The sequence below is a fragment of the Ovis aries genome, chromosome 1 (assembly GCF_016772045.2).
Source record: "Ovis aries strain OAR_USU_Benz2616 breed Rambouillet chromosome 1, ARS-UI_Ramb_v3.0, whole genome shotgun sequence".
NCBI classification, from domain to species: Eukaryota; Metazoa; Chordata; class Mammalia; order Artiodactyla; family Bovidae; genus Ovis; species Ovis aries.
Window position 1 is genome coordinate 66325821 of NC_056054.1, and position 27052 is coordinate 66352872.

General features: G+C 39.5%; 1 protein-coding gene across 1 annotated transcript in view; it reads right to left on the bottom strand.

Annotated features, from left to right (window-relative positions):
• Positions 1-738: 738 nt before the first annotated feature.
• LOC101120395 (guanylate-binding protein 4-like) overlaps positions 739-27052 on the bottom strand; it is a 43907-nt gene continuing 17593 nt past the window's right edge. Inside the window, exons 4-11 of the mRNA XM_027971800.3 lie at positions 22347-22456; positions 21949-22145; positions 12199-12444; positions 10840-11120; positions 8584-8796; positions 6979-7081; positions 6472-6665; positions 739-1811 (exon numbers count right to left, since the gene is read on the bottom strand). Of these exons, the coding sequence (XP_027827601.2) occupies positions 1626-1811; positions 6472-6665; positions 6979-7081; positions 8584-8796; positions 10840-11120; positions 12199-12444; positions 21949-22145; positions 22347-22456 (1530 nt within the window). The 3' untranslated portion in view covers positions 739-1625. The remainder of the gene's footprint in view (positions 1812-6471; positions 6666-6978; positions 7082-8583; positions 8797-10839; positions 11121-12198; positions 12445-21948; positions 22146-22346; positions 22457-27052) is intronic.

The following is a 27052-nucleotide window of genomic DNA, read 5'->3' on the forward strand; positions in this document are numbered from 1 at the left end:
CTTCAGTGGTGGTCTTTGTGGTGGGAGCAAAGTATACAGTGACGATCATCTAGTAGACAGGATCATGAGGTGGTAGAGGAGATAAAATGTAAACAGGTCATTTCAATGTCAAAATTATATAAAAGTCCTGTGCTCTGAGTGAAACATGGTACAATGGGGGCACAGAGAAGGGACACCACGCCCAGTTCATTTTAAGCACAAGGTCTAGCATTAGACAGCTGAGAAAGATTCTTAAATGTTGTGTTGAAATTGAAGAAAACCTCTTGTTTGAACACACTGTCTTCATAAGGTGTAGCAGGAATTAGGAGGTCATAACATTCCAGCAGATTTTATACCTAAAAATAACTTAGGGACTAGAAGTTCAAAACCTTAATGACAACAACAGTATGATACACATCTGGTGCTTTGTGCTTCCTGCTCTAATAAGTAGATTCCTCCTGTGGAGTCGACTTTTATTTCTCACAGTATTCAACACTTGCATCTTGTCATAAGAACTATTCCATCCCATATATTATTATTTCTTATTTAATGTTAATAATTCTATTTATGTTTGAATAGCTGATAAATCATACAAAATATAAAACCCACAGGAGAATACGTCATGTTATTTTTTGTCTCAAATATGCAGGTCCTTTCCTATTTTGCTCATGGATACCAATTTCTTTCGTATTTCCAGAGATAGAAGATAATATATTCATATATTGATTATGTTTTAAATCAGTAATGCAACTCACACACTTTCTGCATCTTTATTTTTATTTTTTTTTACTTATGATACATCTTGGAGATTTTCTCACATTACCACAAATAGAGTTTCCCTTTTCACTTTAGTGATATAGAGCATTCCTGTGTAATTGCGTCTCAGGGTTTACCTCACTAGCATGTGATAAGGGAACTTTGAAGATGTTTCCAGTCTTTTGGAATTACAATCCTTCAATAAATGTACCACCATACATTCCATATTCAGCTTGGGTTCATAAATGTTTAAGATCAATCCCTAAGTGAGAACTTGCTGAATCAACAGTATTTACATTTAAATTTTGGTATACATCTGTAACAATCTGCACTCTTCCTAGCAAATATCAGGCTGCCAATTTCCTGTAACCCTTGCCAGTGTCCTGTCAAAACTATACTTCTTGGCCCACTGAGAGTGACACAGTTATCTCCTAATTATACTTTGCATATCTTTTATAATCAGCAAAGTCAAACATTTTAATTATCTTCTTATATGTTTACCCATTTAAAAAATGTGGTTGTTGCCCTTTCCTTGCTGATTTATGAGGGCTTGTTAGATCGAGTCTAAAGAAACTCTCTCCGTGTCTATATCATAGGTGACTGTCCCTTCTCTTTATGCTTTGCTTAAAACTTTGCTATGAATCAATCATTATCTTTTAACTCATTTTCCATTTCTTTAAATCGGCCAAGTCAATCAAACTTATTTAGATATTTGGATATCAGGCCCTGATTCTTTGGTAATAACTTCTTATTTTTAAACTTTTCTTGATTGAAACTACTGTGACATATACTTCAAGGTTTAGCCACCCTTGCATGAAGGTTTTTTTTTTTTTCATGTACTTAACAGGAATTGTCAGCTCATTTAACAACTCACCTGAGATCCATCATATCTATACACGGTTTAAAAATCTAGATCGTGAGGCCACTAATATAAGGCCAATTTGTGTCACCATCCTTAAACTTTCAACGAGCCTATCATCTTTAATTCTTTCGATTTCCTTTTGTAGTTGATGTATCTCTTTCTGTAATTCATTGGCTTTCCTTTTAAATCCTTCAGTAAGCATTTCTTTCTGTATCTGTAAAAAGAAGACAGTGTCCTGTTGAAAATATCCAACTATCAGAATTTTATATCTACAACTACAGGAACTCAGCACCTGTGTCTATTTCTATATGGCCTTAGATGCTTTTTGATGAGTTTGTCCAATATTTCTAAACGTTTGGATGTGGGTGGGTAGAAAGAATATTCAGAATTTATAGCTTCCCAGGATTGACCTATACCAGTGACCCCAACCTTGTAGGCACCAGGAACCAATTTCGTGGAAGACAGTTTTTCCACAGACCAGAGTAGGGGGGAATGGTTTCAGGATGATTCAAGCATATTTTATTTATGTGCACGCTATTCCTATTATATTATAAAGCAGAATCAGAGGGAACCCCAGGCTTGTTTTCCTGCAACTAGATGGTTGCGTCTGAGGGGATGAGAGACAGTGATCCTGAAGTGTGTTGCTTATGTCCAGTCTACTAGGTAATCTCATTTCAGTTGCTGTTACTGCAAAAAAAACCCTGCTTCATGAAGACAGGATGTTGAAATGGAAGCAGGCTTTTCAGTGCTTTTGTGGCAACCTCAGGATATTTCACATTGACGTTAACCTGGAAAGTATTTGACATTTGAAGCTGTCTCAAACATACTTTTAAGGCCACTGTCGTTTGGGATTTCATGCAAATTCATCCTGTTCTAGCACAGATAAAGTTGATTCATTTGGTTTATTCACAAATGGCTCTTGGATCCTTTCCTTTCCAGGTTAGGGGTCTTTTGTGTTTGGGAAGTGATGTTCAAACTCTTTTGAAAGCTGAGATAGGTGTTCACACACCAGTTGGGAGAAAGAGGCCCTGGCTTAGTCTTTTTCAAAATCTCTGCTAATGTTTGAAACACGTCAAAAATCCCAGTGTTCATTCATATCTACATACTTACAGTTTGCCTTTGAATGCAGCCATTGTATCTGCTGACTTGAACACAGTTGTCATTCTCCCATGAATTTGACAGATTGAGTTTGTTGAATATGTTACACAAGGGAGCAAGTTTGAGTCACAACCCATTCTGTGTCACTGAAATGTGCTGCCAGTGGTGACTGTCTTTCTAAAAGGAATCTCTGGAGTGGCTCTCTTAACTCAAAAACTCTGTCTGGGGACCTACCTTTAGAAAGCTATCCCACTTTTGTGTATAAGAGGATATGTGTGTGCTCTGCATCTGTTTCCTCACAGAGCTGGGCAAACAGACATGAGCTAAGGGCAGATACTTTAATGTGGTTGGCAATTTTAATCACATCGTGCAAAATGTTACATTCAGGTGACATTTTTCATCTAGCCAGCATTTCTCTAAGGATAACACAGTGCGTAGACTCACATTCAGAAGTGAACTCTTTGACCTGAATAGTGAATCGAGAAAGCCATTCAGTCATGGCAGCCACTCCGTCCATGCACGTACCAACACAAATGCCTGATTCAGGTGTCCTGATATGTAATCATTCAAAGACTTGAATAGTTCTGTCGTTGTGGCGTTGGTTGGCAGCAAAACTGCACATAACATATCCGCATGCACATCCTCTGAGAAATAGATTCCTCAAAAACAAGATTGTTGCTTTGTTGTCAACATTCACAGACTTGTCAGCCTGGATCGCATACCACCGTGACTCATTAACCTCTAACAATTGTGCCTCAATGTCCTCTGCTATTTCATCAATTCGTCCAGTTATAGTGCTAGCCAGAAGAGGAGCACGTGCCACCTTCTGAACTGCAGCCTTTCCTAAAAGTTCCTGACAAATGCCCTTGGCAGTTGGCAACATCAACTCCTCAGCAACTCTTCTTAGCTCTAGCATGTGGTTAACCACTAAGAACGATGCTTCCAGTGCAGACATGTTTGATGAAGTGGTGGCCTTCAACAATTGCTTCTGTTCCTCTTGTTCACATTTTTTTTTTTTTGAAAAACTGCAAAGCGTGTCCTTTAATACAGAGGGCTTGGTTTCTATGTGGTGAATCAGTTTTGAAGGTTTCATGGCTTTGATGTGTAGCTGGTCACCACATATTATGCAAAGTGGGTTGGAGAATATGAACCACCTATTGCAATGGACCTGTAATTTAAGTAGGACTTATGGTATTTTCTTTTAAATGCAACTTTCATTTTGTTGGCAGTCTTAGAGTCTTCTGCTGTCTCATCATTGGGTCTTTCCCCCTTTTCAAAGAAGCTCTCCAGTGACCTTCTTCTTTTTTTTTTTTTTAAATTTATTTTGGCTAGGCTTAGCTTGTGAGCTCACCAAAACTGTGACTGAGACAAGTGAGCAGTGTGGAAAGAGGCGGGGACAGAAGTGATAATTAAAATAATCAATGGGCCATGTATGGACTAAAATAAGTGTTGGACTCTTACTTGAAACCTGCAACCAGATGTACAATTGAAGTATATCAACTCACTTGCCAGTATAGAACCTGCCACTAGATGCAGCTTAATTGTCACTTGCCACTCACTGATAGGCAATGGAGAAGGCAATGGCACCCCACTCCAGTACTCTTCCCTGGAAAATCCCATGGACGGAGGAGCCTGGTAGGCTGCAATCCATGGGGTCACTAAGAGTTGGACATGACTGAGCGACTTCACTTTTCTTTCACTTTCACTCACTGATAGGGTTTTGATATGTCTGCCAGCAATTGATTTATGATGGCTCTGTGTATCAAACCTCTCTGCTAATGATAATCTGAATTTGCAGTAACTCCCTAGCATCACTGCCTCAGCTCCAGTTCAGATCATCAGGCATTAGATTCTCATAAGGAACATGCAACCTAGATCCCTCGCATGCACCGTTCACAGTAGGGTTCAGGCTTTTCTGAGAGTCTAATGCCGCCACTGATCTGACAGGAGGCAGAGTTCAGGCAGTAACGTGAGTGATGGGCAGTGGCCGTAAATACAGATGAGGCTTTGCTCACTTGCTTATCACTCACCTCCTGCTGTGTGGCCCAGTTGCTAATAGGCCACAGACTGGTAGCAGTCTGTGCCTGTGGGCTGCGGACCCAAGCTCTACACCATCTCCCTGGGCAGGGAGGATCTGTGCCTCAGTCAGGCCTTAAAGCTATACCAGTAATGTGTTCCAGCCCTAAAAATGCACTCTGAGAGGGAATGTAGGTGAATTCTGAATATTTCTGAGTTCCCCTGAGATAAAATGACCACACTCATGTCACAAATAATGAGATCTGCTGACCCTCTTTAGGACACTGACTCAAATTCTAGGTTTGAACCATGAATATATTTACTCTACGTGTATAAAATGAATCAGGCAGATCTGGAAACAAATACAGCAAATTTTAGAGCTTTCAGCATCCCATATATCATACCAGGCACAATCTTCAAGAGCGGATGGAACTATTCCCCGTCTCTGAGGGTTGTACCAAAAATTCTAACGACTCTTAAGACCGAAGTCCTATTCATGTTGGGATAAATATGACACTGTAATCACCACAAACAGCAGTTCAGGAGCTTGGGCCATGTTATTTTCCCTTCCAAACCCTAACACTACAGAAGGTGCTGAGTCTTACAGAGATGAGTTTTCAGCATGATCCACATCTCTTTGATGTTTACATGAAACATATGTCTTTGGATTTCTCTCTGGGATCTGACTTAAGGTTGAAGTTCTGTCCCTTTATTACTGAGAAACTAGCATTTTATCCATCAGACTCTCAGTTCAGTTCAGTTCAGTCGCTCAGTCATGTCTGACTCTTTGCAACCCCATGAACCGCAGCATGCCAGGCCTCCCTGTCCATCACCAACTCCTGGAGTCCACCCAAACCCATGTCCATTGAGTCAGTGATGCCATCCAACTATCTCATCCTCTGTCGTCCCCTTCTTCTCCTGCCTTCAATCTTTCCCAGCATCAGGGTCTTTTCAAATGAGTCAGCTCTTCACATCAGGTGGCTAAAGTATTGGAGTTTCAGCTTCAACATCAGTCCTTAAATGAACATCCAGGACTGATTTCCTTTAGGATGGACTGGTTGGATCTCCTTGCAGTCCAAGGGACTCTCAAGAGTCTTCTCCAACAACACAGTTCAAAAGCATCAATTCCTCGATGCTCAGCTTTCTCCACAGTCCAACTCTCACATCCATATGTGACCACTGAAAAACCATAGTCTTGACTAGACAGACCTTTGTTGGCAAAGTAATGTCTCTGCTTTTGAATATGCTATCTAGGTTGGTCATAACTTTCCTTCCAAGGAGTAAGTGTCTTTTAATTTCGTGGCTGCAATCACAATCTCCAGTGATTTTGGAGCCCAGAAAAATAAAGTCAGCCACTGTTTCCACTGCTCCCCCATCTATTTGCCACGATCTTTGTTTTCTGAATGTTGAGCTTTAAGCCAACTTCTTCATTCTCCTCTTCCACTTTCATTAAGAAGCTCTTTAGTTCTTCTTCACTTTCTGCCATAAGGGTGGTATCATCTGCATATCTGAGGTTATTGATATTTCTGCTGGCAATCTTGATTCCAGCTTGTGCTTCTTCCATCCCAGCATTTCTCATAATGTACTCTGCATATATGTTAAATAAGCAGGGTGACAGTATACAGCCTTGATGGACTCCTTTTCCTATTTGGAACCAGTCTGTTCCACATCCAGTTCTAACTGTTGCTTCCTGACCTGCATAAGATTTCTCAAGAGGCAGGTCAGGTGGTCAGACTCTGCCCAGGCCCAGTTAGGCTTACCTTCAGCTTGTGTGCCAGCACTGCTTCCTGCTCTCTTAGAAGGTTTTCTCTTTCCGTCTTAAACTTCTCTTTCAGTTGGGCCATATTTTCCTGGTGGCTTCTCTCTTGGGCCTCCAGTTTTTGCTTCTTATCATTCAGTTCCTGTGTTAGCAGATCCTGTTTCATCTCTGCTGCTTGTCTCTTGGTACGTTCCTCTGTTTCACAAAAGTATTAAAGAAATAACAATTATGTGGAGCTATGCCTTCCTGAGCTCAAAGACTAAAATGGCATTAAATTGGTAGGAAGGAGTCTGTCTGTTCCTGCTACCACATCAGACAACCTGCATATGAGGTAGAAGCCCTGATTGGATGTACATAAAACCCAAAATCCCCTGGTTATTTCCACATGTGGCAGAGAGGTTCCACAGAAGAAGAGGAAGCTCTGGTTCCAGGAAGTGTTTGTTCCCACACCTTCCAAAGGGCAGCACAGGAGCCACCTTCCCCTCTGAGAGCTCGGTCCTGTCTGTACCTGCCATGGCCTTGTCCGCATCCTTGAGGGCCTGGTCTGCCTGCAGGATGCCTGCCTCTATTTCTGCCTGTGACTGCAGGAAGCTCTGGAGGACCTGGTTTGCCTGAGAAAACAACAAGAAGCAAAGACTCATCAGGCAGCAAAGACATAGTGTCTTGTTATGGAAATTATTGTTCAGTAAACCTACAGATTGGACCCTATAAGTTCTTCATCCTTCTTGGGGCCCCACAGTGGTTAAAGACCTTGTAATTCTGTGCAGTTGTACAAACACCAATTCTCTACTGCTTGCAACTGTAGTCTCTGCACATTGTTTTTCTTCTAATGCTCATCTACTCTTTATTAGGATATCATTTACTGACACTCCAACTTGTGGCCTTTACCTCCTCTTCCAGGAAACATTCTTCAGCTTTATTCTGAGTTCTGAATGGCTTCCAAGAGCATAACAGCTGCCCTGTAAGCACTACTACTTGATAGTTGCGTGAACTTGGGCAACTTAGTACATTCTCCCCATGTCATATTTCTCAACTTTATAACAAAGATGATAATATCTCATTTATATCATTTTGAGGACTAAATTGATAATCCAACCAAATCACCTAAGGTACAGTTGATGTAGCGAGTGCTTAACATACATCAGCCATCATCATCATCACCACCACCATCATTGTCACTTATCCCTATCAATGTATATAGTAGCCATTGTCCCACCATATCCAATGACTATTTACATGTCCTTCTCAGGTAAGACCATAAGCTTCTTGAAAACAGCAGCTTTTCTTTAATTTTCTCTATTCTTTGGAGAAAGCCCATTTGAGGGAAATTTCTTTTAAATTTTTTGTTATTTTATTTTCATACAATTTTTAAAGGTTACACTGCATTTAAAGTTACTACAAAATATTGGCCATATTCCCTGTACTTTGCAATACATCTTAGTAGCCTATCTTACACCCAATCATTTGTACCTCACACCCTACCTCCTGTATTGCCCCCACTCCACATTAGTAACCAGTAATTTGTCCTCTCTCTGTGAATCTTCTTTTGTTATGTTTACTAGTTTGTTGTAGCTTTGGACGTCAAATATAAGTGATATCATCAGTATTTGTCTTTGCCTGTTTAACTCATTTCTCTTAGTATAAGTCAATCCATGTTGCCACAAATGGCAAAATTTCATCCTTTTATTTTTTTAATAACTGAGTAAGTAGCATTCACATATATGCACACTCCACATCTTCTTTATCATTCATCTGTTGATGGATATTTAGGTTGCTTCCATATCTTGGCTATTGTAAATAATGCTGCTATGAACCTTAAGATGCGGGTATCTTTTTGAATTAGTGTTGTGCAAAATCTAGTACATTGTTTGAATAAAAGGAATATTCCCTTTCTTCCAGATCCTTGACAATAATTCCCATCTTTGGGTAGAAATATTTCCGGTTTGTTGAAGAGTAGCTAACAAACTGTAGATATAAAAGCTGAACATGTAAAGATATTGCCATGCTCTCCTTTCTCTACAAAAGTTATGCTATGGTCTTAGAATTTCAAAAGAACCAACAAAAACCCTTGGTCTCCAATCTGTTATTCTTTCCCAATCCCCTTACTCCTCACCTTAACTCCTTTCCTGGGGACCAGTTTATAGTCTTGTTCAAGCTTGTTCCTTGCTTCTAAATAGAGACTGTGTCCTCCAGGGACAAAGAAAGTTCCCTCTGAAATACTCGTCGCTAAGGGCTCTGAAAGCTTTCTGAGCTCAGCCTGACAATATCTGACAGATGCTTCTTCATTTTGCAACAAGAAATCGTCTTTCTCTTTCATGATCATGATCTGTTGAAAAAACAAGGAGAAATTCAATAGAAAAGAGCTGTTAGAAGAAAGCATCCAACTGTGATCCTCTTGAAGGAAGCAATGGGACAACATCAGTGCACGTGAGACACAGAATAATAGACACAGAGTCAGGAGACAGGTTTTTTCCCAGGTGTGACCAACTCTGTGTGACTTATAGGAAGTCCCTTACCTTTATTGTCTCAGTCTCAGCATCTGTGAAATGATGGGTTGGCAGTTGTGAATTTCATTGTTCCTTTAACAATAGTAGGATTAATAGTGATAAATCCATCAACAATGAAAAATAGCAAGTTCGATTATGATTTGAAGTAGGCTTTCTTAAGCATACTAGGTGCTTTAGATAAAATATATACATAGCAAATCAACTGCCTAACATAATGAGTGAAGTATACACTGAACAGAGTTTTGAACTTTTTCTGAATTCTTGGTTCATTGAGGATTTGATTGTGTGAGAATATAGCAATGGAAATTTCATACTTGTCCTTATAAATTACAGTTGGGCTGGTTTTCCTCTAAGAGATTTTTGTGACTTGTAGGATGGACAAAGGTAGACTGAAAGACAAGGTTTCAGTGATGGTGCCAATGGTATGCAGAATTATGAACTCTGAGAATTCTCTCCTTGGTGTTCACACTGCATAGTCCCTGGACCTATGAACATGATGAACGTCGATCCTGTGTTTAGATTATGTCATACGGCACAGGCTACTTTAAGAAAGTGAGATTACCCAAGTGGGCATTACATAATCACACAAGCCCTTTCCATGCAGTCTTCTCTAGTTGGTGGCAGAAGAGGTAATTGGAGTGATTGGAAACAAAAGAAGAATACAATGCACCATTGCTGGCTTGGAGATGAAGGGGGGTTCCGCAGAGCCCATATGAGTTCTGATAAAGATATATTCACATATTTACATATGTGGAGGACACTCTGGCTTATACATGATTTAAATTAAACTTTATGCTAACTACAATAACCTGCTTTGTGGCCTATCAAACATGCACATCTGCTCTAACCATTAAAAAAGAATGCACTTAAAAATCACAGTGGAGTAACTGTTGGGCAGAAATTAAAAATTGAGCTTGGTGGCCATTGTGGATGTAGTTTCAGACATGTTTCTGCCTCCCTGAGAACTTGAATCTTCTGAACTGTAGCAAATCCAAGGATGCCACCATCCATTCTCAGAAGAGTGTCTGCTAGTAACTGGGAGCTGCAAACTTAGGAACTCAAAGTGTACCATTGTAAATATGCGATAGTTTCAGACCCCAAACAATCCTTCTTTAACAAGCACTCTTATTCCTTTCCAGCTACAATCTTAATTCTTGACAAATAATACAGGTAATTTTGTAGGTTTTGCCTATAGTAAGGGTTCCCCCCACCCTGCATTTTGTCATGCAACAGAACAGAATTCAAGTTCTTCTTTAAACTGTATCTTCTGGGCTCTAGTCCTCATTTGGCTCAAATAAAACTTTTTTCTTATCCTGAGAAAAGTTGTTTACTGATTATTCTTGGTGGTATTGCTAAACCCATTTGAACCTTGCTTTTGTTTTCAGCTTGCTGTACTCCAAGCGCATCACCCATACACACCCTGCACTGGCATGTGACCTGAAAAAGTGTGAGCTAAAAACTGTGTGTTGTTTTAAGCACCAAAGTAAAGGGTAGTTTGTTTACAGTAGAAAATAAAGAAGCCAGTTTTTAGGAAAAAAGAAGGAAAGTAGCCTGCAGAGTCCTGTCATTCACAACAATCCAAACTCCTTTTACAATGAGGCATATGAATCATGTGAATAGAGGGATCCTAAGAACATTTCTTATCCTCTGCAGAGGATGAGATGGTTGGATGGCATCCCCTACTCAGTGGACATGAATTTGAGCAAACTCCAGGACATAGTGGAGGACAGAGGAGCCTGGTGTGTTGCAGTCCATGGGATCAGAGAGTCGGGCATGACTGAGCTACTACTGAACAACAGCAACAACAAAGCACATTTCTAGAACCACAGGAATCAGGAAGGATATATTTTAGGCCACATTACCGCAAGCTTCGTCTGGAAATCCTGATTTTCATCCTTGAAAGAGCGCTCCATGAAGACTGCTATGGCTTCCCTCTCACAGGCTGCGTGCACCTCCAGCAGCTCCTGGAGCGTGTCTGTGGGGAGGCTCAGTCGCTGGGCCATCTGCTCACTGTAGTGGTCAGCTGCCTTCTGCATGGCTGCTGAGTTCTCCAGCTGGGCCAGAGTTGTTACTGCGTTCTCCAAACAAGGAACTGATCCACTGTTGATGGCATTTACATAGGCCTCCACCAGAGGCCCAAGCCCTGAATAATATATTATATTGTGTTGTCCAAAATTTCGTTTAGATTTTCCTATAAGATGCTACAGAAAAATCCGAACAAACTTTTTGGCCAATTCAATATTTTGAAAATAGAATGTTTTCATTCATTTTATGAACCTTAGATCATTATCTTAAAAATCACTAAAATTTTATTGAGCTTGAAATTTTCTTTCCTTCTCTTTCTTCTCCTCATCTTCATATCCTTCTCCTTTTCCTCTATAATTTTCTTATAATAACACCAGTGTCTCCTATTCACTCTCTTTTATGGTTCTCAATTCATCACAATACAATATTAACTGAATGACCTCAACAATATGTTCAAAGATATCCTGGAACACTTTTCACATTGTAGCAAAATATGGAGAACTTACATATGTAAATAAATTGTGTATTTTGTGGGTACTATTTCCAAATGAAAATGCAGTGCCCTATGCAAAAATGTCATCAAGAATTTCCAGACAGTGACAAACACATTAAAACAGACAGGGCACATCTCAGCACAGGGCACTGTGAGACTGCTCAGGTAGCCTGCGCATGAAGCCAGCTCTGTTTATAAGACTGTATTTACATTTGTTTCTCAGATTTTCAATGAGTTTACATGGATTCCTGGTGTACTACTTATTTCCTGATTCAAGTGAATTCACAAAATAACTTCTATATCCTTACTAGAAACACTTATCCACCAGATGGCTCATCGTAATGAATATTTGTATCCTTAACATACCTTCAGTGTAATATTGGGTTGGCCAAAAAGTTCGTTTGGGTTTTTCCATAACATCTTACTGAAAAACCTGAAAGAACATTTTGGCCAGCCCTACAGTTTCGTGAGATATGATAGTCTTCCAAAAACCCTCATGTAGGGAAATTTTAATGAAGTAACATGCACTTCTATGTGGGACATAAAATATGTTTTTCCAAATTATATAGAGAAGACACAATTACTGAAAAAAAGAAAACACAATTATTGGCAATCCCAGAGATTATTCACAATTTCCACTCCACCACACATTCCTCACCCACACTGAATCACAGAGAGACATGCTGTAGCAAAGGAGGCTCACTTTTCCCGGTGACAGTGATTCCTTCTTTTAAGGTCTTGGTCTTTGCATGGGTATAGATATATGAACAGAAATCTTTTGATTGCTTCTGGAAATTCTCATCCAGTTGATTATCTGGCATTTCCTCAAGATGGAGTAATTGTTTTTTGTTGCTTGCAGGACGGTCAAAGACAAAACACTTCCGTTTGGGAAAAAACTTCCTGATACACTCTCTGGGCAAGTTGAAATTTTGAATTTGGGGACCTTCATCTGAAAAATGGAAAAAGAGCAATCACAGAAGCGACAGACTTCAGATAAGGGGACTGAAGACTTTCATTTCCAGGGATTTTTGTATCACTCTAATTCCTGTGCCTGTAAATCTTTTTTAGTCTTATGGTAATCTACCATGGAAACTGTTTTTGTACTGAGCCAAGAGCTAAGAAAGTACTCCTGGGGAGGAAGAAGAAGCATCCATCCCAACTGAAGAAACCTGTGGTTGTTTTCCTCAGCCATTGTATAGTATGCCATGGATTAATTATTTCTTAAATGAAAACCTCATACAGCTTATGGCAGAAACCCTGTTGGGGATTTATACAGATCTGCCAATGAACTTCCCTTGTGGCTCAGGTGGTAAAGTGTCTGCTTACAATGCAGGAGATTCAGGTTTAATCCCTGGGTCAGGAAGATCTCCTGGAGAAGGAAATGGCAACCCACTCCGGTATTCTCGCCTGGAAAAATCCCATGGATGGAGAAGCCTGGTAGGCTACAGTCTATGGGGTCCCAAAGAGTTGGACACGACTGAGCAACTTCACTTTCTTGAAAGATAAACTGGAAGGGTGGTCCTAAGATGGCGGAGGAATAGGATGGGGAGACCACTTTCTCCCCACAAATTCATCAAAAGAACATTTCAACACTGAGTAAATTCCACAAAACAACTTCTGAATGCCGGCAGAGGACATCAGGCAACCAGAAAAGCAGCTCTTTGTCTTCAAAAACAAGTAGGAAAAAAATATAAAAGACAAAAAAGGAGACAAAAGAGGTAGGGAGGGAGATTAGTCCCAGGAAGGGAGTCTTAAAAAGAGAGAAGTTTCTAAACACCAGGAAACACTCTCACTGCCGAGTCTGTGGCGAGGCTTGGAAGCACAGTGGGTAACATAACAGGGAGGAAAAATAAATAAATAATTAAAACCCACAGATTACGAGCCCAACGGTAACTCCCCCAGCGGAGAAGCAGCTCAGACACCTGCATCCACCACTATCAAGTGGGGGCTGGGCAGGGAGGCGAGGGCTGCATTGCTTTACAAGGATTGGGCCTGAATGCCCCAAGTGTGACCAGAGCAAGCTAACTTGGGCTAGCAAACCAGGCTGTGGGATAGCTACCATGTGAAAAGCTCTAACATAAGACACCGCCAGGACTGCACACAGAACAAAGGACGGAACAGAATTAGCCAGCTGCAGACCATCCCCCTCAGGTGACAGGCAGGCAGAGCTGGAAGGGCAGGAAGGGGGCAATCAGCCCCAGAGAGACATTAACTTCCAAACTGCAAACAGGCTTCTTTGCTAACTAAGACTTCTTGGGGTTCTGGACAGTCATCATCCGCCTCAGAATATACGCCAGCTGTACACCCAGAAAACTAAGCAGCAGGGACGGCAGAAACAATAAGTCGCAGCGACCATGCTTGCCAAACACCTGAGCTACTCAGACCTGGGAAGGGCACAAAATGCAGGCTCAACCAGTCTGTGCCTCTGAGGACTACCCGAGTGCCTGAGCATGAGTGGCTTAGACCTGGGAGGTGCATGCAGCCCAGGGCCGGCCTCAGACGGTTCACAGCGGAGCAGCCTAGAGCCTAAGAGGTGTGTGCTGTGAGCGGGGGCAGGCCCAGCATGGCTGGGACACTGTGAGCACTCACCAGTGTTATTTGTTTGCAGCATCCCTCCCTCCCCACAGCACGACTGAACAAGTGAACCTAAAAAAAACTATCCACCACCGCCCCCCTTGTGTCAGGGCGGAAATCAGACACTGAAGAGACCAGCAAATAGAAGAAGCTAAAACAGAGGGAAACGCCTTGTAAGTGACAGGTGCAATAGATTAAAGTCCTGTCGTTAGTACCCACTACATAGGAAGGGGCCTATAGATCTTGAGAAACATAAGCTGGACCAAGGAACTATCCAAAAAAGAACCGATCCCACACTGCCCACAACAACATCAGAGAAAGTCCTAGATATATCTTTACCATTTTTACGATCATTCTGTTTTTTGATGTTTTTCTTTTCTTTATCTTCTTTTTTTTTAACACTTTTTAATTCTTAAGTCCTCTATTTCTCCTTCAGTTTTCATTTTTATAACCTACTATTACTCGCGCCCCCCAAAAGACCCTATTTTAAAAGCAAACTTCGTGTATATATATATAAACTTTATTTATTATTATTATTATTTTTAATAATTCTTGTGACTTTTTTCTTTCTTCTTCTTCTATTTTTTAATATTGTATTTTTGAAAATCCAACATCTACTCTAGATTTTTAATCTTTGCTTTTTGGTATTTGCTATCAATTTTGTACCTTCAAAAACCCCTTCAGTACCCATTTTTACTTGAGAGTGAGATTACTGGCCTGACTGCTCTCTCCTCCTTTGGACTCTCCTTTTTCTCCACTACATCACCCCTGTCTCCTCCCTCTCCCTTCTCTTCTCTACCCAACTCTGTAAATCTCTGTGTGTTCCAGACGGTGGAGAACTCTTAGGAAACTGATTACTGGCTGGATCTGTTTCTCTCCTTTTCATTCCCATCTTTTATACTCCTGACCACCTTTGTCTCCTTCTTCCCTCTCCTCCTCTCTGTATAATTCCATGAACATCTCTGAGCGGTCCAGACTGTGGAGCACTCATAAGGAAGTGATTACTGGCTGGCTCACTATCTCCTCTTTTGATTCCACCTCATCTCATTCAGGTCACCTCCAACTCCTCTGGTCCCTCTTCTCTTCTCCATGTAACTCTGTGAACCTCCCTGGGTGTCCCTCAATGTGGAGAAACTTTTCATCTTTAACCTAGATGTTTTATCAATGGTGTGGTATAGAAGGAGAAGTCTTGAGACACATGTGAAAATAAAACTGAAAACCAGAAGCAGGAGGCTTAAGTCCAAATCCTGAGAACATCAGAGAACTCCTGACTCCAAGGAACATTAATCGATAGGAGCTCATCAAATGCCTCCACATCTACACTGAAACCAAGCATCACCCAAGGGCCAACAAGTTCCAGAACAAGACATGCCATGCAAATTCTCCAGCAACTCAGGAACACAGCCCTGAGCTTTAATATACAGGCAACTCAAAGTTACTCCAAAACCATTGACATCTCATAACTCATTACTGGACACGTCATTGCACTCCAGAGAGGAGAAATCCAGCTCCACCCACCAGAACATTGACACAAGCTTCCCTAACCAAGAAATCTTGACAAGCCACTGATACAACCCCACCCACAGTGAGGAAACTCCACAATAAAGAGAACTCCACAAACTGCCAGAATACAGAAAGGCCACCCCAAACACAGCAATATAAACAGGATGAAGAGACAGAGGAATACCCAGCAGGGAAAGGAACAGGAGAAATGACCACCAAACCAAACAAAAGAGGAAGAGATAGGGAATCTACCAGACAAAGAATTCCAAATAATGATAGTGAAAATGATCCAAAATCTTGAAATCAAAATGGAATCACAGATAAATAGCCTGGAGACAAGGATTGAGAAGATGCAAAAAAGGTTTAAGAAGGACCTAGAAGAAATAAAAAATAGTCAGTATATAATGAACAATGCAATAAATAAGATCAGGAACATTCTAGAGGCAACAAATAGTAGAATAATGGAGGCAGAAGATAGGATTAGTGAAATGGAAGATAGAATACTAGAAACAAATGAAGCAGAGAGAAAAAAAAATGAATTAAAAGAAATGAGGACAATCTCAAAGACCTCCAGGACAATCTCAGAGATCTCCAGGACAATATGAAATGCTCCAACATTCGAATTATGGAGTCCCAGAAGAAGAAGACAGAAAGAAAGATCATGAGAAAATCCTTGAGGAGATAATAGTTGAAAACTTCCCTAAAATGGGGAAGGAAATAATCACCCAAGTCCAAGAAACACAGAGAGTTCCAAATAGGATAAACCCAAGGCGAAACACCCCAAGACACATATTAATCAAATTAACAAAGATCAAACACAAAGAACAAATATTAAAAGCAGCAAGGGTAAAACAACAAATAACACACAAGGGGATTCCCATAAGGATAACAGCTGATCTTTCAATAGAAACTCTTCAGGCCAGGAGGCAATGGCAAGACATACTTAAAGTGATGAAAGACAATAACCTACAGCCCAGATTACTGTACCCAGCAAGGATCTCATTCAAATACGAAGGAGAAATCAAAAGCTTTACAGACAAGCAAAAGCTGAGAGAATTCAGCACCACCAAACCAGCTCTCCAACAAATTCTAAAAGATATCCTCTAGACAGGAAACACGAAAGGGTGTATAAACCCGAACCCAAAACAATAAAGTAAATGGTAACGGGATCATACTTATCAATAATTACCTTAAACGTAAATGGGTTGAACACCCCAACCAAAAGACAAAGACTGGCCGAATGGATACAAAAACAAGACCCCTCTATATGCTGCTTACAAGAGACCCACCTCAAAACAAGGGACACATACAGACTGAAAGTGAAGGGCTGGAAAAAGATATACCACGCAAATAGAGACCAAAAGAAAGCAGGAGTGGCAATACTCATATCCGATAAAATAGACTTTAAAACAAAGGCTGTGAAAAGAGACAAAGAAGGCCACTACATAATGATCAAAGGATCAATCCAAGAAGAAGATATAACAATTATAAATATATATGCACCCAATATAAGAGCACCGCAATATGTAAGACAAATGCTAACAAGTATGAAAGGGGAAATCAACAATAACACAATAATAGTGGGAGACTTTAATACCCCACTCACACCTATGGACAGATCAACTAAACAGAAAATCAACAAAGAAACGCAAACTTTAAATGATACATTAGATCAGTTAGACCTAATTGATATCTATAGGACATTTCATCCCAAAACAATGAATTTCACCTTTTTTTCAAGTGCTCATGGAACCTTCTCCAGGATAGATCACATCCTGGGCCATAAATCTAAACTTGATAAATTAAAAAAAATCGAAATCATTCCAAGCATCTTTTCTGACCATAATGCATTAAGATTAGATCTCAATTACAGGAGAAAAACTATTAAAAATGCCAACATATGGAGGTTGAACAACACACTTCTGAATAACCAACAAATCACAGAAGAAATCAAAAAGAAATCAAAATATGCATAGAAACGAATGAAAATGAGAACACAACAACCCAAAACCTGTGGGACACTATAAAAGCAGTGCTAAGAGGAAAGTTCATAGCAATACAGGCATACCTCAAGAAACAAGAAAAAAGCCAAATAAATAACCTAACTCTGCAACTAAAGCAACTAGAAAAGGAAGAGTTGGAGAACCCCAGAGTTAGTAGAAGGAAAGAAATCTTAAAAATTAGGGCAGAAATAAATGCAAAAGAAACAAAAGAGACCATAGCAAAAATCAACAAAGCCAAAAGCTGGTTCTTTGAAAGGATAAATAAAATTGACAAACCATTAGCCAGACTCATCAAGAAGCAAAGAGAGAAAAATCAAATCAATAAAATTAGAAATGAAAATGGAGAGATCACAACAGACAACACAGAAATACAAAGGATCATAAGAGACTACTATCAGCAGTTGTATGCCAATAAAATGGACAACGTGGAAGAAATGGACAAATTCTTGGAAAAGTACAATGATCCAAAACTGAACCAGGAAGAAATAGAAAATCTTAACAGACCCATCACAAGCATGGAAATTGAAACGGTAATCAGAAATCTTCCAGCAAACAAAAGCCCAGGTCCAGACGGCTTCACAGCTGAATTCTACCAAAAATTTCGAGAAGAGCTAACACCTATCCTCCTCAAACTCTTCCAGAAATTGCAGAGGAAGGTAAACTTCCAAACTCATTCTATGAGGCCACCATCACCCTAATATCAAAACCTGACAAAGGTGTCACAAAAAAAGAAAACTACAGGCCAATATCACTGATGAACATAGATGCAAAAACCTTAACAAAATTCTAGCAATCAGAATCCAACAACACATTAAAAGATCATACACCATGACCAAGTGGGCTTTATCCCAGGGATGCAAGGATTCTTCAATATCCGCAAATCAATCAATGTAATTCACCACATTAACAAATTGAAAAATAAAAACCATATGATTATCTCAATAGATGCAGAGAAGGCCTTTGACAAAATTCAACATCCATTTATGATAAAAACTCTCCAGAAAGCAGGAATAGAAGGAACATACCTCAACATAATAAAAGCTATCTATGACAAACCCACAGCAAACATTATCCTCAATGGTGAAAAATTGAAAGCATTTCCCTAAAGTCAGGAACAAGACAAGGGTGTCCACTTTCACCGCTACTATTCAACATAGTTCTGGAAGTTTTGGCCCCAGCAATCAGAACAGAAAAAGAAATAAAAGGAATCCAAATTGGAAAAGAAGAAGTAAAACTCTCACTGTTTGCAGATGACATGATCCTCTACATGGAAAACCCTAAAGACTCCACCAGAAAATTACTAGAGCTAACCAATGAATATAGTAAAGTTGCAGGATATAAAATCAACACACAGAAATCCCTTGCATTCCTATACACGAATAATGAGAAAGCAGAAAAAGAAATTAAGGAAACAATTCCATTCGCCATTGCAATGAAAAGAATAAATACTTAGGAATATATCTACCTAAAGAAACTAAAGACCTATATATAGAAAACTACAAAACACTGATGAAAGAAATCAAAGAGGACACTAATAGATGGAGGAATATACCATGTTCATGGATTGGAAGAATCAATATAGGGAAAATGAGTATACTACCCAAAGCAATCTACAGATTCAATGCAATCCCTATCACACTACCAGCAGTATTTTTCACAGAACTAGAACAAACAATTTCAGAATTTGTATGGAAATACAAAAAACCTCGAATAGCCAAAGCAATCTTGAGAAAGAAGAATGGAACTAAGGAAATCAACTTGCCTGACTTCAGGCTCTACTACAAAGCCACAGTCATCAAGACAGTATGGTACTGGCACAAAGACAGAAATATAGATCACTGGAACAAAATAGAAAGCCCAGAGATAAATCCACACACCTATGGGCACCTTTCTTCGACAAAGGAGGCAAGAATATACAATGTAGTAAAGACAATCTCTTTAACAAGTGGTGCTGGGAAAACTGGTCAACCACTTGTAAAAGAATGAAACTAGATCACTTTCTAACACCATACACAAAAATAAACTCAAAATGGATTACAGATCTAAACGTAAGACCAGAAACTATAAAACTCCTAGAGGAGAACATAGGCAAAACACTCTCTGACATACATCACAGCAGGATTCTCTATAACACACCTCCCAGAATATTGGAAATAAAAGCAAAAATAAACAAATGGGACCTAATTAAAATTAATAGCTTCTGCACAACAAAGGAAAGTATAAGCAAGGTGAAAAGACAGCCTGCTGAATGGGAGAAAATAATAGCAAATGAAGCAACTGACAAACAACTAATCTCAAAAATATACAAGCAACTTATGCAGCTCAACTCCAGAAAAATAAACGACCCAATCAAAAAATGGGCCAAAGAACTAAATAGACATTTCTGCAAAGAAGACATACAGATGGCTAACAAACACATGAAAAGATGCTCAACATCACTCAATATTAGAGAAATGCAAATCAAGACCACAATAAGGTACCATTTCACACCAGTCAGAATGGCTGTGATCCAAAAGTCTACAAGCAAAAAAATGCTGGAGAGGGTGTGGAGAAAAGGGAACCCTCTTACACTGTTGGTGGGAATGCAAACTAGTACAGCCACTATGGAGAACAGTGTGGAGATTCCTTAAAAACCTGGAAATAGAACTGCCTTATGACCCGGCAATCCCACTGGTGGGCATACATACTGAGGAAACCAGAATTGAAAGAGACACATGTACCCCAATGTTCATTGCAGCACTGTTTATAATAGCCAGGACATGGAAGCAACCTAGATGTCCATCAGTAGATGAATGGATAAGAAAGCTGTGGTACATATACACAATGGAGTGTTACTCAGTCATCAAAAAGAATACATTTGAATCAGTTCTAATGAGATGGATGAAACTGGAGCCTATTATACAGAGTGAAGCAAGCCAGAAAGAAAAACACGAATACAGTATACTAACGCATATATATGGAATTTAGAAAGATGGTAACAATAACCCTGTATGCGACACATCAAAAGAGACGCAGATGTATAGAACAGACTTTTTGACTCTGTGGGAGAGGGAGAGGGTGGGATGATTTGGAAGAATGGCATTGAAACATGTGTAATATCATATAAGAAACGAATCGCCAGTCTAGGTTAGATGCAGGATACAGGATGCTTGGGGCTGGTGCACTGGGATAACCCAGAGGGATGGTATGGGGAGGGAGGTGGGAGGGGGATTCAGGAGTGGGAACTTACGTACACCTGTGGCAGATTCATGTTGATGTATTGCAATACCAGTACAGTATTGTAAAGTTAAAAAAAAGAGAGAGAGACTACTGGTTTATGTGAAGAAAATAAAAAATAAAAAAAAGAAAGATAAACTAATACAAATAATTGTCAGAAATACTTTTCTGATCTTACAGTTCCCATTTCAGATATGAAATGTGGGCTCAAAAGTAAAGAAATCATAGAAATAAGGATATTCACAGTATTTCTGGGAAACAAACCACACGGGAGACAAATGATATGCAAGGCAGTAAAGTTTTACAAAATCAGGGTAAAAAAATGCACATCCTATAAATATATTTTGCGATTACTTTAGCATACAAAATCTCATGGTAAGATTGGCCTAAATGAAACTAGGACACCTCATTAGCCTTTTGCATCATTTTCTGTTGGAAGTGACAGTATCATCCAGAGAGATTCTGGGCATATATCTGCAGTTCAATAAATATTTATTGAAAGGGTAAATAAATGATTAAACAAACAAAATCAATATTTCTTCTAAGTACCACTCATTATTCTCTCTGCTAATTATAATCTGTTATAACTAATTTGTTATATAATATGACATACCATGTAAGGCTCTAGAATAAAGAGTGTGAGATTAGGCAAAAGCATTTGAAGACCTTTCACAGTCTCAGTGGAAGGACATACCAATGCTTTTCTTTGGAACTAATTAAGGTATAAACATTCTGTCTGTGAAGAATGTATCTATATAAGATAGTAAAATACACTGTGTGAAATGTATTTAAAAATTAATTATTTTGCTTACCTTATGATTCTGTATTTACTAATTTCAATTTGATGGGTTATATTTCTCAAATAGAAGAGAAGAAACACTTACTATGACACACAGTACATGAGCCTTTCTTTTTCATGGTATTAATTTTTCTAAAGTCATTCGGTAGAATACTGGATTCTAAATTTCCTCTGTGAGCTTAAGTTCTGGTTGCTGGGGTTTTCCCAGTAACAATAATGACTGAAGCCACCTCCCAGTCATTCACCAAGTACCGTTAGCATGGCCTCAAATCCGACTTCAAATCAAGTTCTGACATCAAGGGCTCTGTTGACCCCACCTCCTACTGAGCTTCCTACCACCCCGGCCTTGCTCTGATACCTGGACTCAACTTCAAGGCATTCTCCAGGTACTCATCTTCAGTGATGGAGTTCCCGTCTAACTCCAGCTCCAGCGTGAAATCCCGCACAGTCCAAATAAAGTCTGGAAAGAAACTCACAAATTGGGCTGAATCCTCTACTTCATCAGAGCTGGGAGATGATTTGGTTCTGATCAGCTCTGTTAATTCAGTCACATAGCTGGAATCTTAGCTAAGGAAAAAGAAGTACTCTCCAACACAGTTTCCAGATCTCACCTCAAAACAAGTTTTATCATCATTCCCTTTTGCCCCATTTTCCATCTTCAACTATAAGAATGAAGTCATGGGCTAGAAAAAACAGTGTCAGTTGCTATTCCCATAAACTCAATGAAACATGGTGGTTCAGTTCTTGAAAGGATACTGCAGCTGCTGCAAGGCCTGATGGTTGATGCTGTTCATGCTGTTGTAGATAAAGGTGCTGCTCAGGAGCACAGCCAGGGCAAAGATCCACAAGTCATTCTTGGAGTCCTCCTAGAATGTATGTTAGAGTGAGGACACTACTCATGCTCTCATTCAGGTGTTCATTCACTGTAACAGCTGTACTGTAACTCAGTTGTAAGGTAAATAAATTTTCAAGACAATGATAAATTCAAACTTTCTGGTATTGACATTTTCCCCTTCAAGTGCTTCAATGTGATTCGCTATTAACAGAAGTGAATGACATCTTATATGTGATTAAAATGTTTAATAGAATGCCTGGAACATAGAAGTTGTACAATAGTAAGTGGGCAGTGATTGCTTTGCAAGTTTTTCTGGATCACAATGTATATTAGAGACAGAAATACTATTTAATTAAATTCATCAACTGCTAAGTACATCTAAATAGCACAAGATACTTATTTGCTTACGAGGATATAAAGTTCCACATGATAGTGCCCACCCTAGAGAGATGGCTTTCTTGAGGGGCAGATATACATGGGAACATACACATCTATCCACAATGATAAACAGCCTGGCATGGAACCAAATGTTGTATTGTAAAAGACAAAGTGGCAACTCCCAAAAGACAGAAAAAATACTCTGTGCATTCAGAGCCAGAATTAATTATGTCTGATAGTGACATGACGGCATCAGGTTGAAAGGAACTGGGCTTTCAAAAATGGACAGAATGTGGATTTGTGGAGTTATAGGGACTCTGAAGGTAGAAGGGCTCACAGAAGCTGATCACAATTACCAGAAAATGTGGTCGTATAGAGAAATCACAAGGTTATTTTGTTTGACTGAAGTAGTTTCACCCATGTAGTAGTAGATGTTGAGGCTAAAAATGAGATTTGGAAGGTCATGAGTGACTTTGGAATTGATTATATATATATATATATATAATCATGTACATATATATATATATATGTACATGCACTACAGAAATGGGCTCCCTGCCTGCCAATGCAGGGGACATGTGTTTGATCCCTGAGTCAGGAAGATCTCCTGGAGAAGGAAATGGCAACCCAGTCAAGTATTCTAACCTTGAAAATCCCATGAACACAGGAGCCTGGCAGGCTACAGTCCGTGGGGTTGCAGAGTTGGACACGAGTTAGTGACTGAGTACACGTGCATACTACAGAGATACATGACAAACAGTGAGGCAGCAAGGAGTTCTGCTGTGCAGACACAATGTATTCCAAGTGATGAAAGGTGAGAACCAACAAACAAGAATACTCTACCCAGCAAGACTCGCATTAAGATATGATGGAGAAATCAAATGCTTTCCTGACAAGCCAACAATTAAGAGAATTCAGCACCACCAACCCAGCTTTGTCAGCAACAGCAACAGTTGCTCAGTAGTGTCCAACTCTGCAAACCCCATGGACTGCAGCATGCCAGACTTCCCTATCCTTCACTGTCTCCCAGAGTTTTCTCAAACTCGTGTCCATTGAATCGGTGATGCCATCCAACCATCTCATCCTCTGTCACCCCCTTCTCCTCCTTCATTTAATCCTTCCCCTCATCAGGGTTTCTTCCAATGAGTCAGCTCTTTCTATCAGGTGGCCAAAATATTCAAGCTTCAACTTGAGCATTAGTCCTTCCAAAGAATGTTCAGGGTTGATTTCCTTTAGGATTGACTGACTTGACTATCCTTGCTATCCAAGGGACTCTCAAGAGTCTTCTCCAGCACCACAGGTCAATAGTATCAGTTCTTCGGTGCTCAGCCTTCTTTATGGTCCAACTCTCACATCCATACATGACTACTGGAAAAACTATTGCTTTTACTAGATGGACCTTTGTCAGCAGAGTGATGTCTGTGTTCTTTAATACAATTGTCTAGGTTTTTCACAGATTTTCTTCCAGAAACAAACATTTTTTTAACTTCATGGCTGAAGTCACCATCTGTAGTGATTTTGGAGCCCAAGAAAATAAAGTCTGTCACTGTTTCTATTGTTTCCCCTTCTATTTGCCATGAAGTGATGGGACCAGATGTCATGATCTTCATTTTTTGAATGTTGAGTTTTAAGCCAGCTTTTTCACTCTCCTCTTTTATCAAGAGGCTGTTTAGTTCCTCTTTGCTTTCTGCCATAAAGGTGGTATCTCAGCGTATCTGAGGTTATTGATTTTTCCCCAGCAATCTTGATTCCAGCTTGTGCTTCATCCAGCCTAACATTTCTCATGATGTACTCTACATATAAGTTAAGTAAGCAGGGTGACAATATGCAGCCTTGACATACTTCTTCCAAGTTGAACCAGGCTGTTGTTCCATGTCCAGTAAGAATTGTTGCTTCTTGTCCTGCATACAGGTTTCTCAGGAGGCAAGTAAGGTGATCTGGTATTCTCATCCCTTGAAGATATTTCCACAGTTTGTTGTGATCCACACAGTCAAAGGCTTTAGCATAGCCAAATGAAACAAAAGTAGATGCTTTTCTGGGATTCCCTTGCTTTTTCTAACAGGTGCTGACATTTGATCCCTGGTTCCTCTGCCTTTTCTAAATCCAGCTTCTACATCTAGAAGTTCACGTTCATGTACTGTTGAAGCCTAGCTTGAAGGATTTTGAGCATTACCTTGCTAGCATGTGAAATGAGTACAATTGTGTGGTTGTTTGAACATTCTTTCACATTGCCCTTCTTTGGGACTGGAATGAAAACTGACCTTTTCCAGCCCTGTGGCCACTGCTGAGTCTCCCGAATTTGCTGATATATTGAGCACAGTACTTTAATAGCATCGTCTTTTAAGATTTGAAATAGCTCAGCTGGAATTCCATCACCTCCACTAGCTTTGTTTGTCGTTATGCTTCCTAAAGTCCACTTGACTTCACACTCCAGAATGTCTGGCTCTAGGTGAGTGACCACACAATCATGGTTGTCTGGGTCATTAAGACCTTTTTTGTGTATTTCTTCTGTGTATTCTTGCCACCTCTTCTTAATCTCTTCTGCTTCTGTTATGTCCATACTATTTCTGTCCTTTATTGTGCCCGTCATTGTATGAAATGTTCCCTTGTATCTCTAATTTTCTAGAAGAGATCTCTAGTCTTTCCCATTCTATTGCTTTCCTCTATTTCTTTGTATTGTTCACTTAAGTGAAAGGCAAAGGAGAAAAGGAAATATATACTGATCTGAATGCAGAGTTCCAAAGACTAGCAAGGAAGGATAAGAAAGGTTTCTTTTCTTTTCTTTATGTTTTTAATTGAAGGATAATTACTTTACAGAATTTTGTTGTTTTCTGTCAAACCTCAACATAAAGGAAAGGCCTCTTAAGTGAACAATGCAAAGAAATAGAGGAAAACAAGAGAGTATGAAAGACTAGAGATTTCTTCAAGAAAATTAGAGAAACCAAGGGAAAATTTCATGCAAAGATGGGCACAATCCAGGTTTACAAATATTAAAGGAACTTCTCTAGGCAGGAAACATAAGAGAAGAAAAGGACCTACAAAAATAAACCCAATAGAAGTAAGAAAATGGCAACAGAATTATATATATCAATAATTACTGTAAATGTAAATGGATTAAATGCACCAACTAAAAGGCATAAACTGGCTGGGCTGATGAAAACATGTGCATGTATGCACTTCCACTTACCACATCACTCTACTTAAGCCCCCAAATTGTATGCAATTATTTTATATTGTTAGGTTAATCATGTTTTATTATGGCTTGCAATTGTAATTATCTTTTATTTTTTGTCTGGCTATCTTTTATCATTTATTTTTTGCCCCATAGACGGCAGCCCACCAGGTTCCCCCATCCCTGGGATTCTTCAGGCAAGAACACCGCAGTGGGTTGCCATTTCCTTCTCCAATGCATGAAGGTGAAAAGGGAAAGTGAAGTCACTCAGTTGTGTCTGACTCTTCGTGACCCCATGGACTGCAGCCTACCAGGCTCCTCCGTCCATGGGATTTTCCTGGCAAGGATGTTGGAGTGGGTTGCCATTGTCTTCTCCATATTGTATCATGATTGGACAACAACAACAACAACAACAAAACAGAATTCTATATCAGTACAATTACCATTTAATAGAAAACCTGTAATCACTTTTACAGGAGAAAACTATTAAAAATTCCAACATATGGAGGCTGAAAAACACGCTTCTGAATAACTAACAAATCACAGAAGAAATAAAAAGAGAAATCAAATTATGCATAGAAACGAATGAAAATGAAAACACAACAATCCAAAACCTGCGGGACACTATAAAAGCAGTGCTAAGAGGAAAGTTCATAGCAATACAGGCATACCTCAAGAAACAAGAAAAAAGTCAAATAAATAACCTAACTCTACACCTAAAGCAACTAGAAAAGGAAGAAATGGAGAACCTCAGGGTTAGTAGAAGGAAAGAAATCTTAAAAATTAGGGCAGAAATAAATGCAAAAGAAACAAAAGAGACCATAGCAAAAATCAACAAAGCCAAAAGCTGGTTCTTTGAAAGGATAAATAAAATCGACAAACCATTAGCCAGACTCATCAAGAAACAAAGAGAGAAAAATCAAATCGATAAAATTAGAAATGAAAATGGAGAGATCACAACAGACAACACAGAAATACAAAGGATCATAAGAGACTACTATCAGCAATTATATGCCAATAAAATGGACAATGTGGAAGAAATGGACAAATCTTAGAGAAGTACAAGTTCCAAATTGA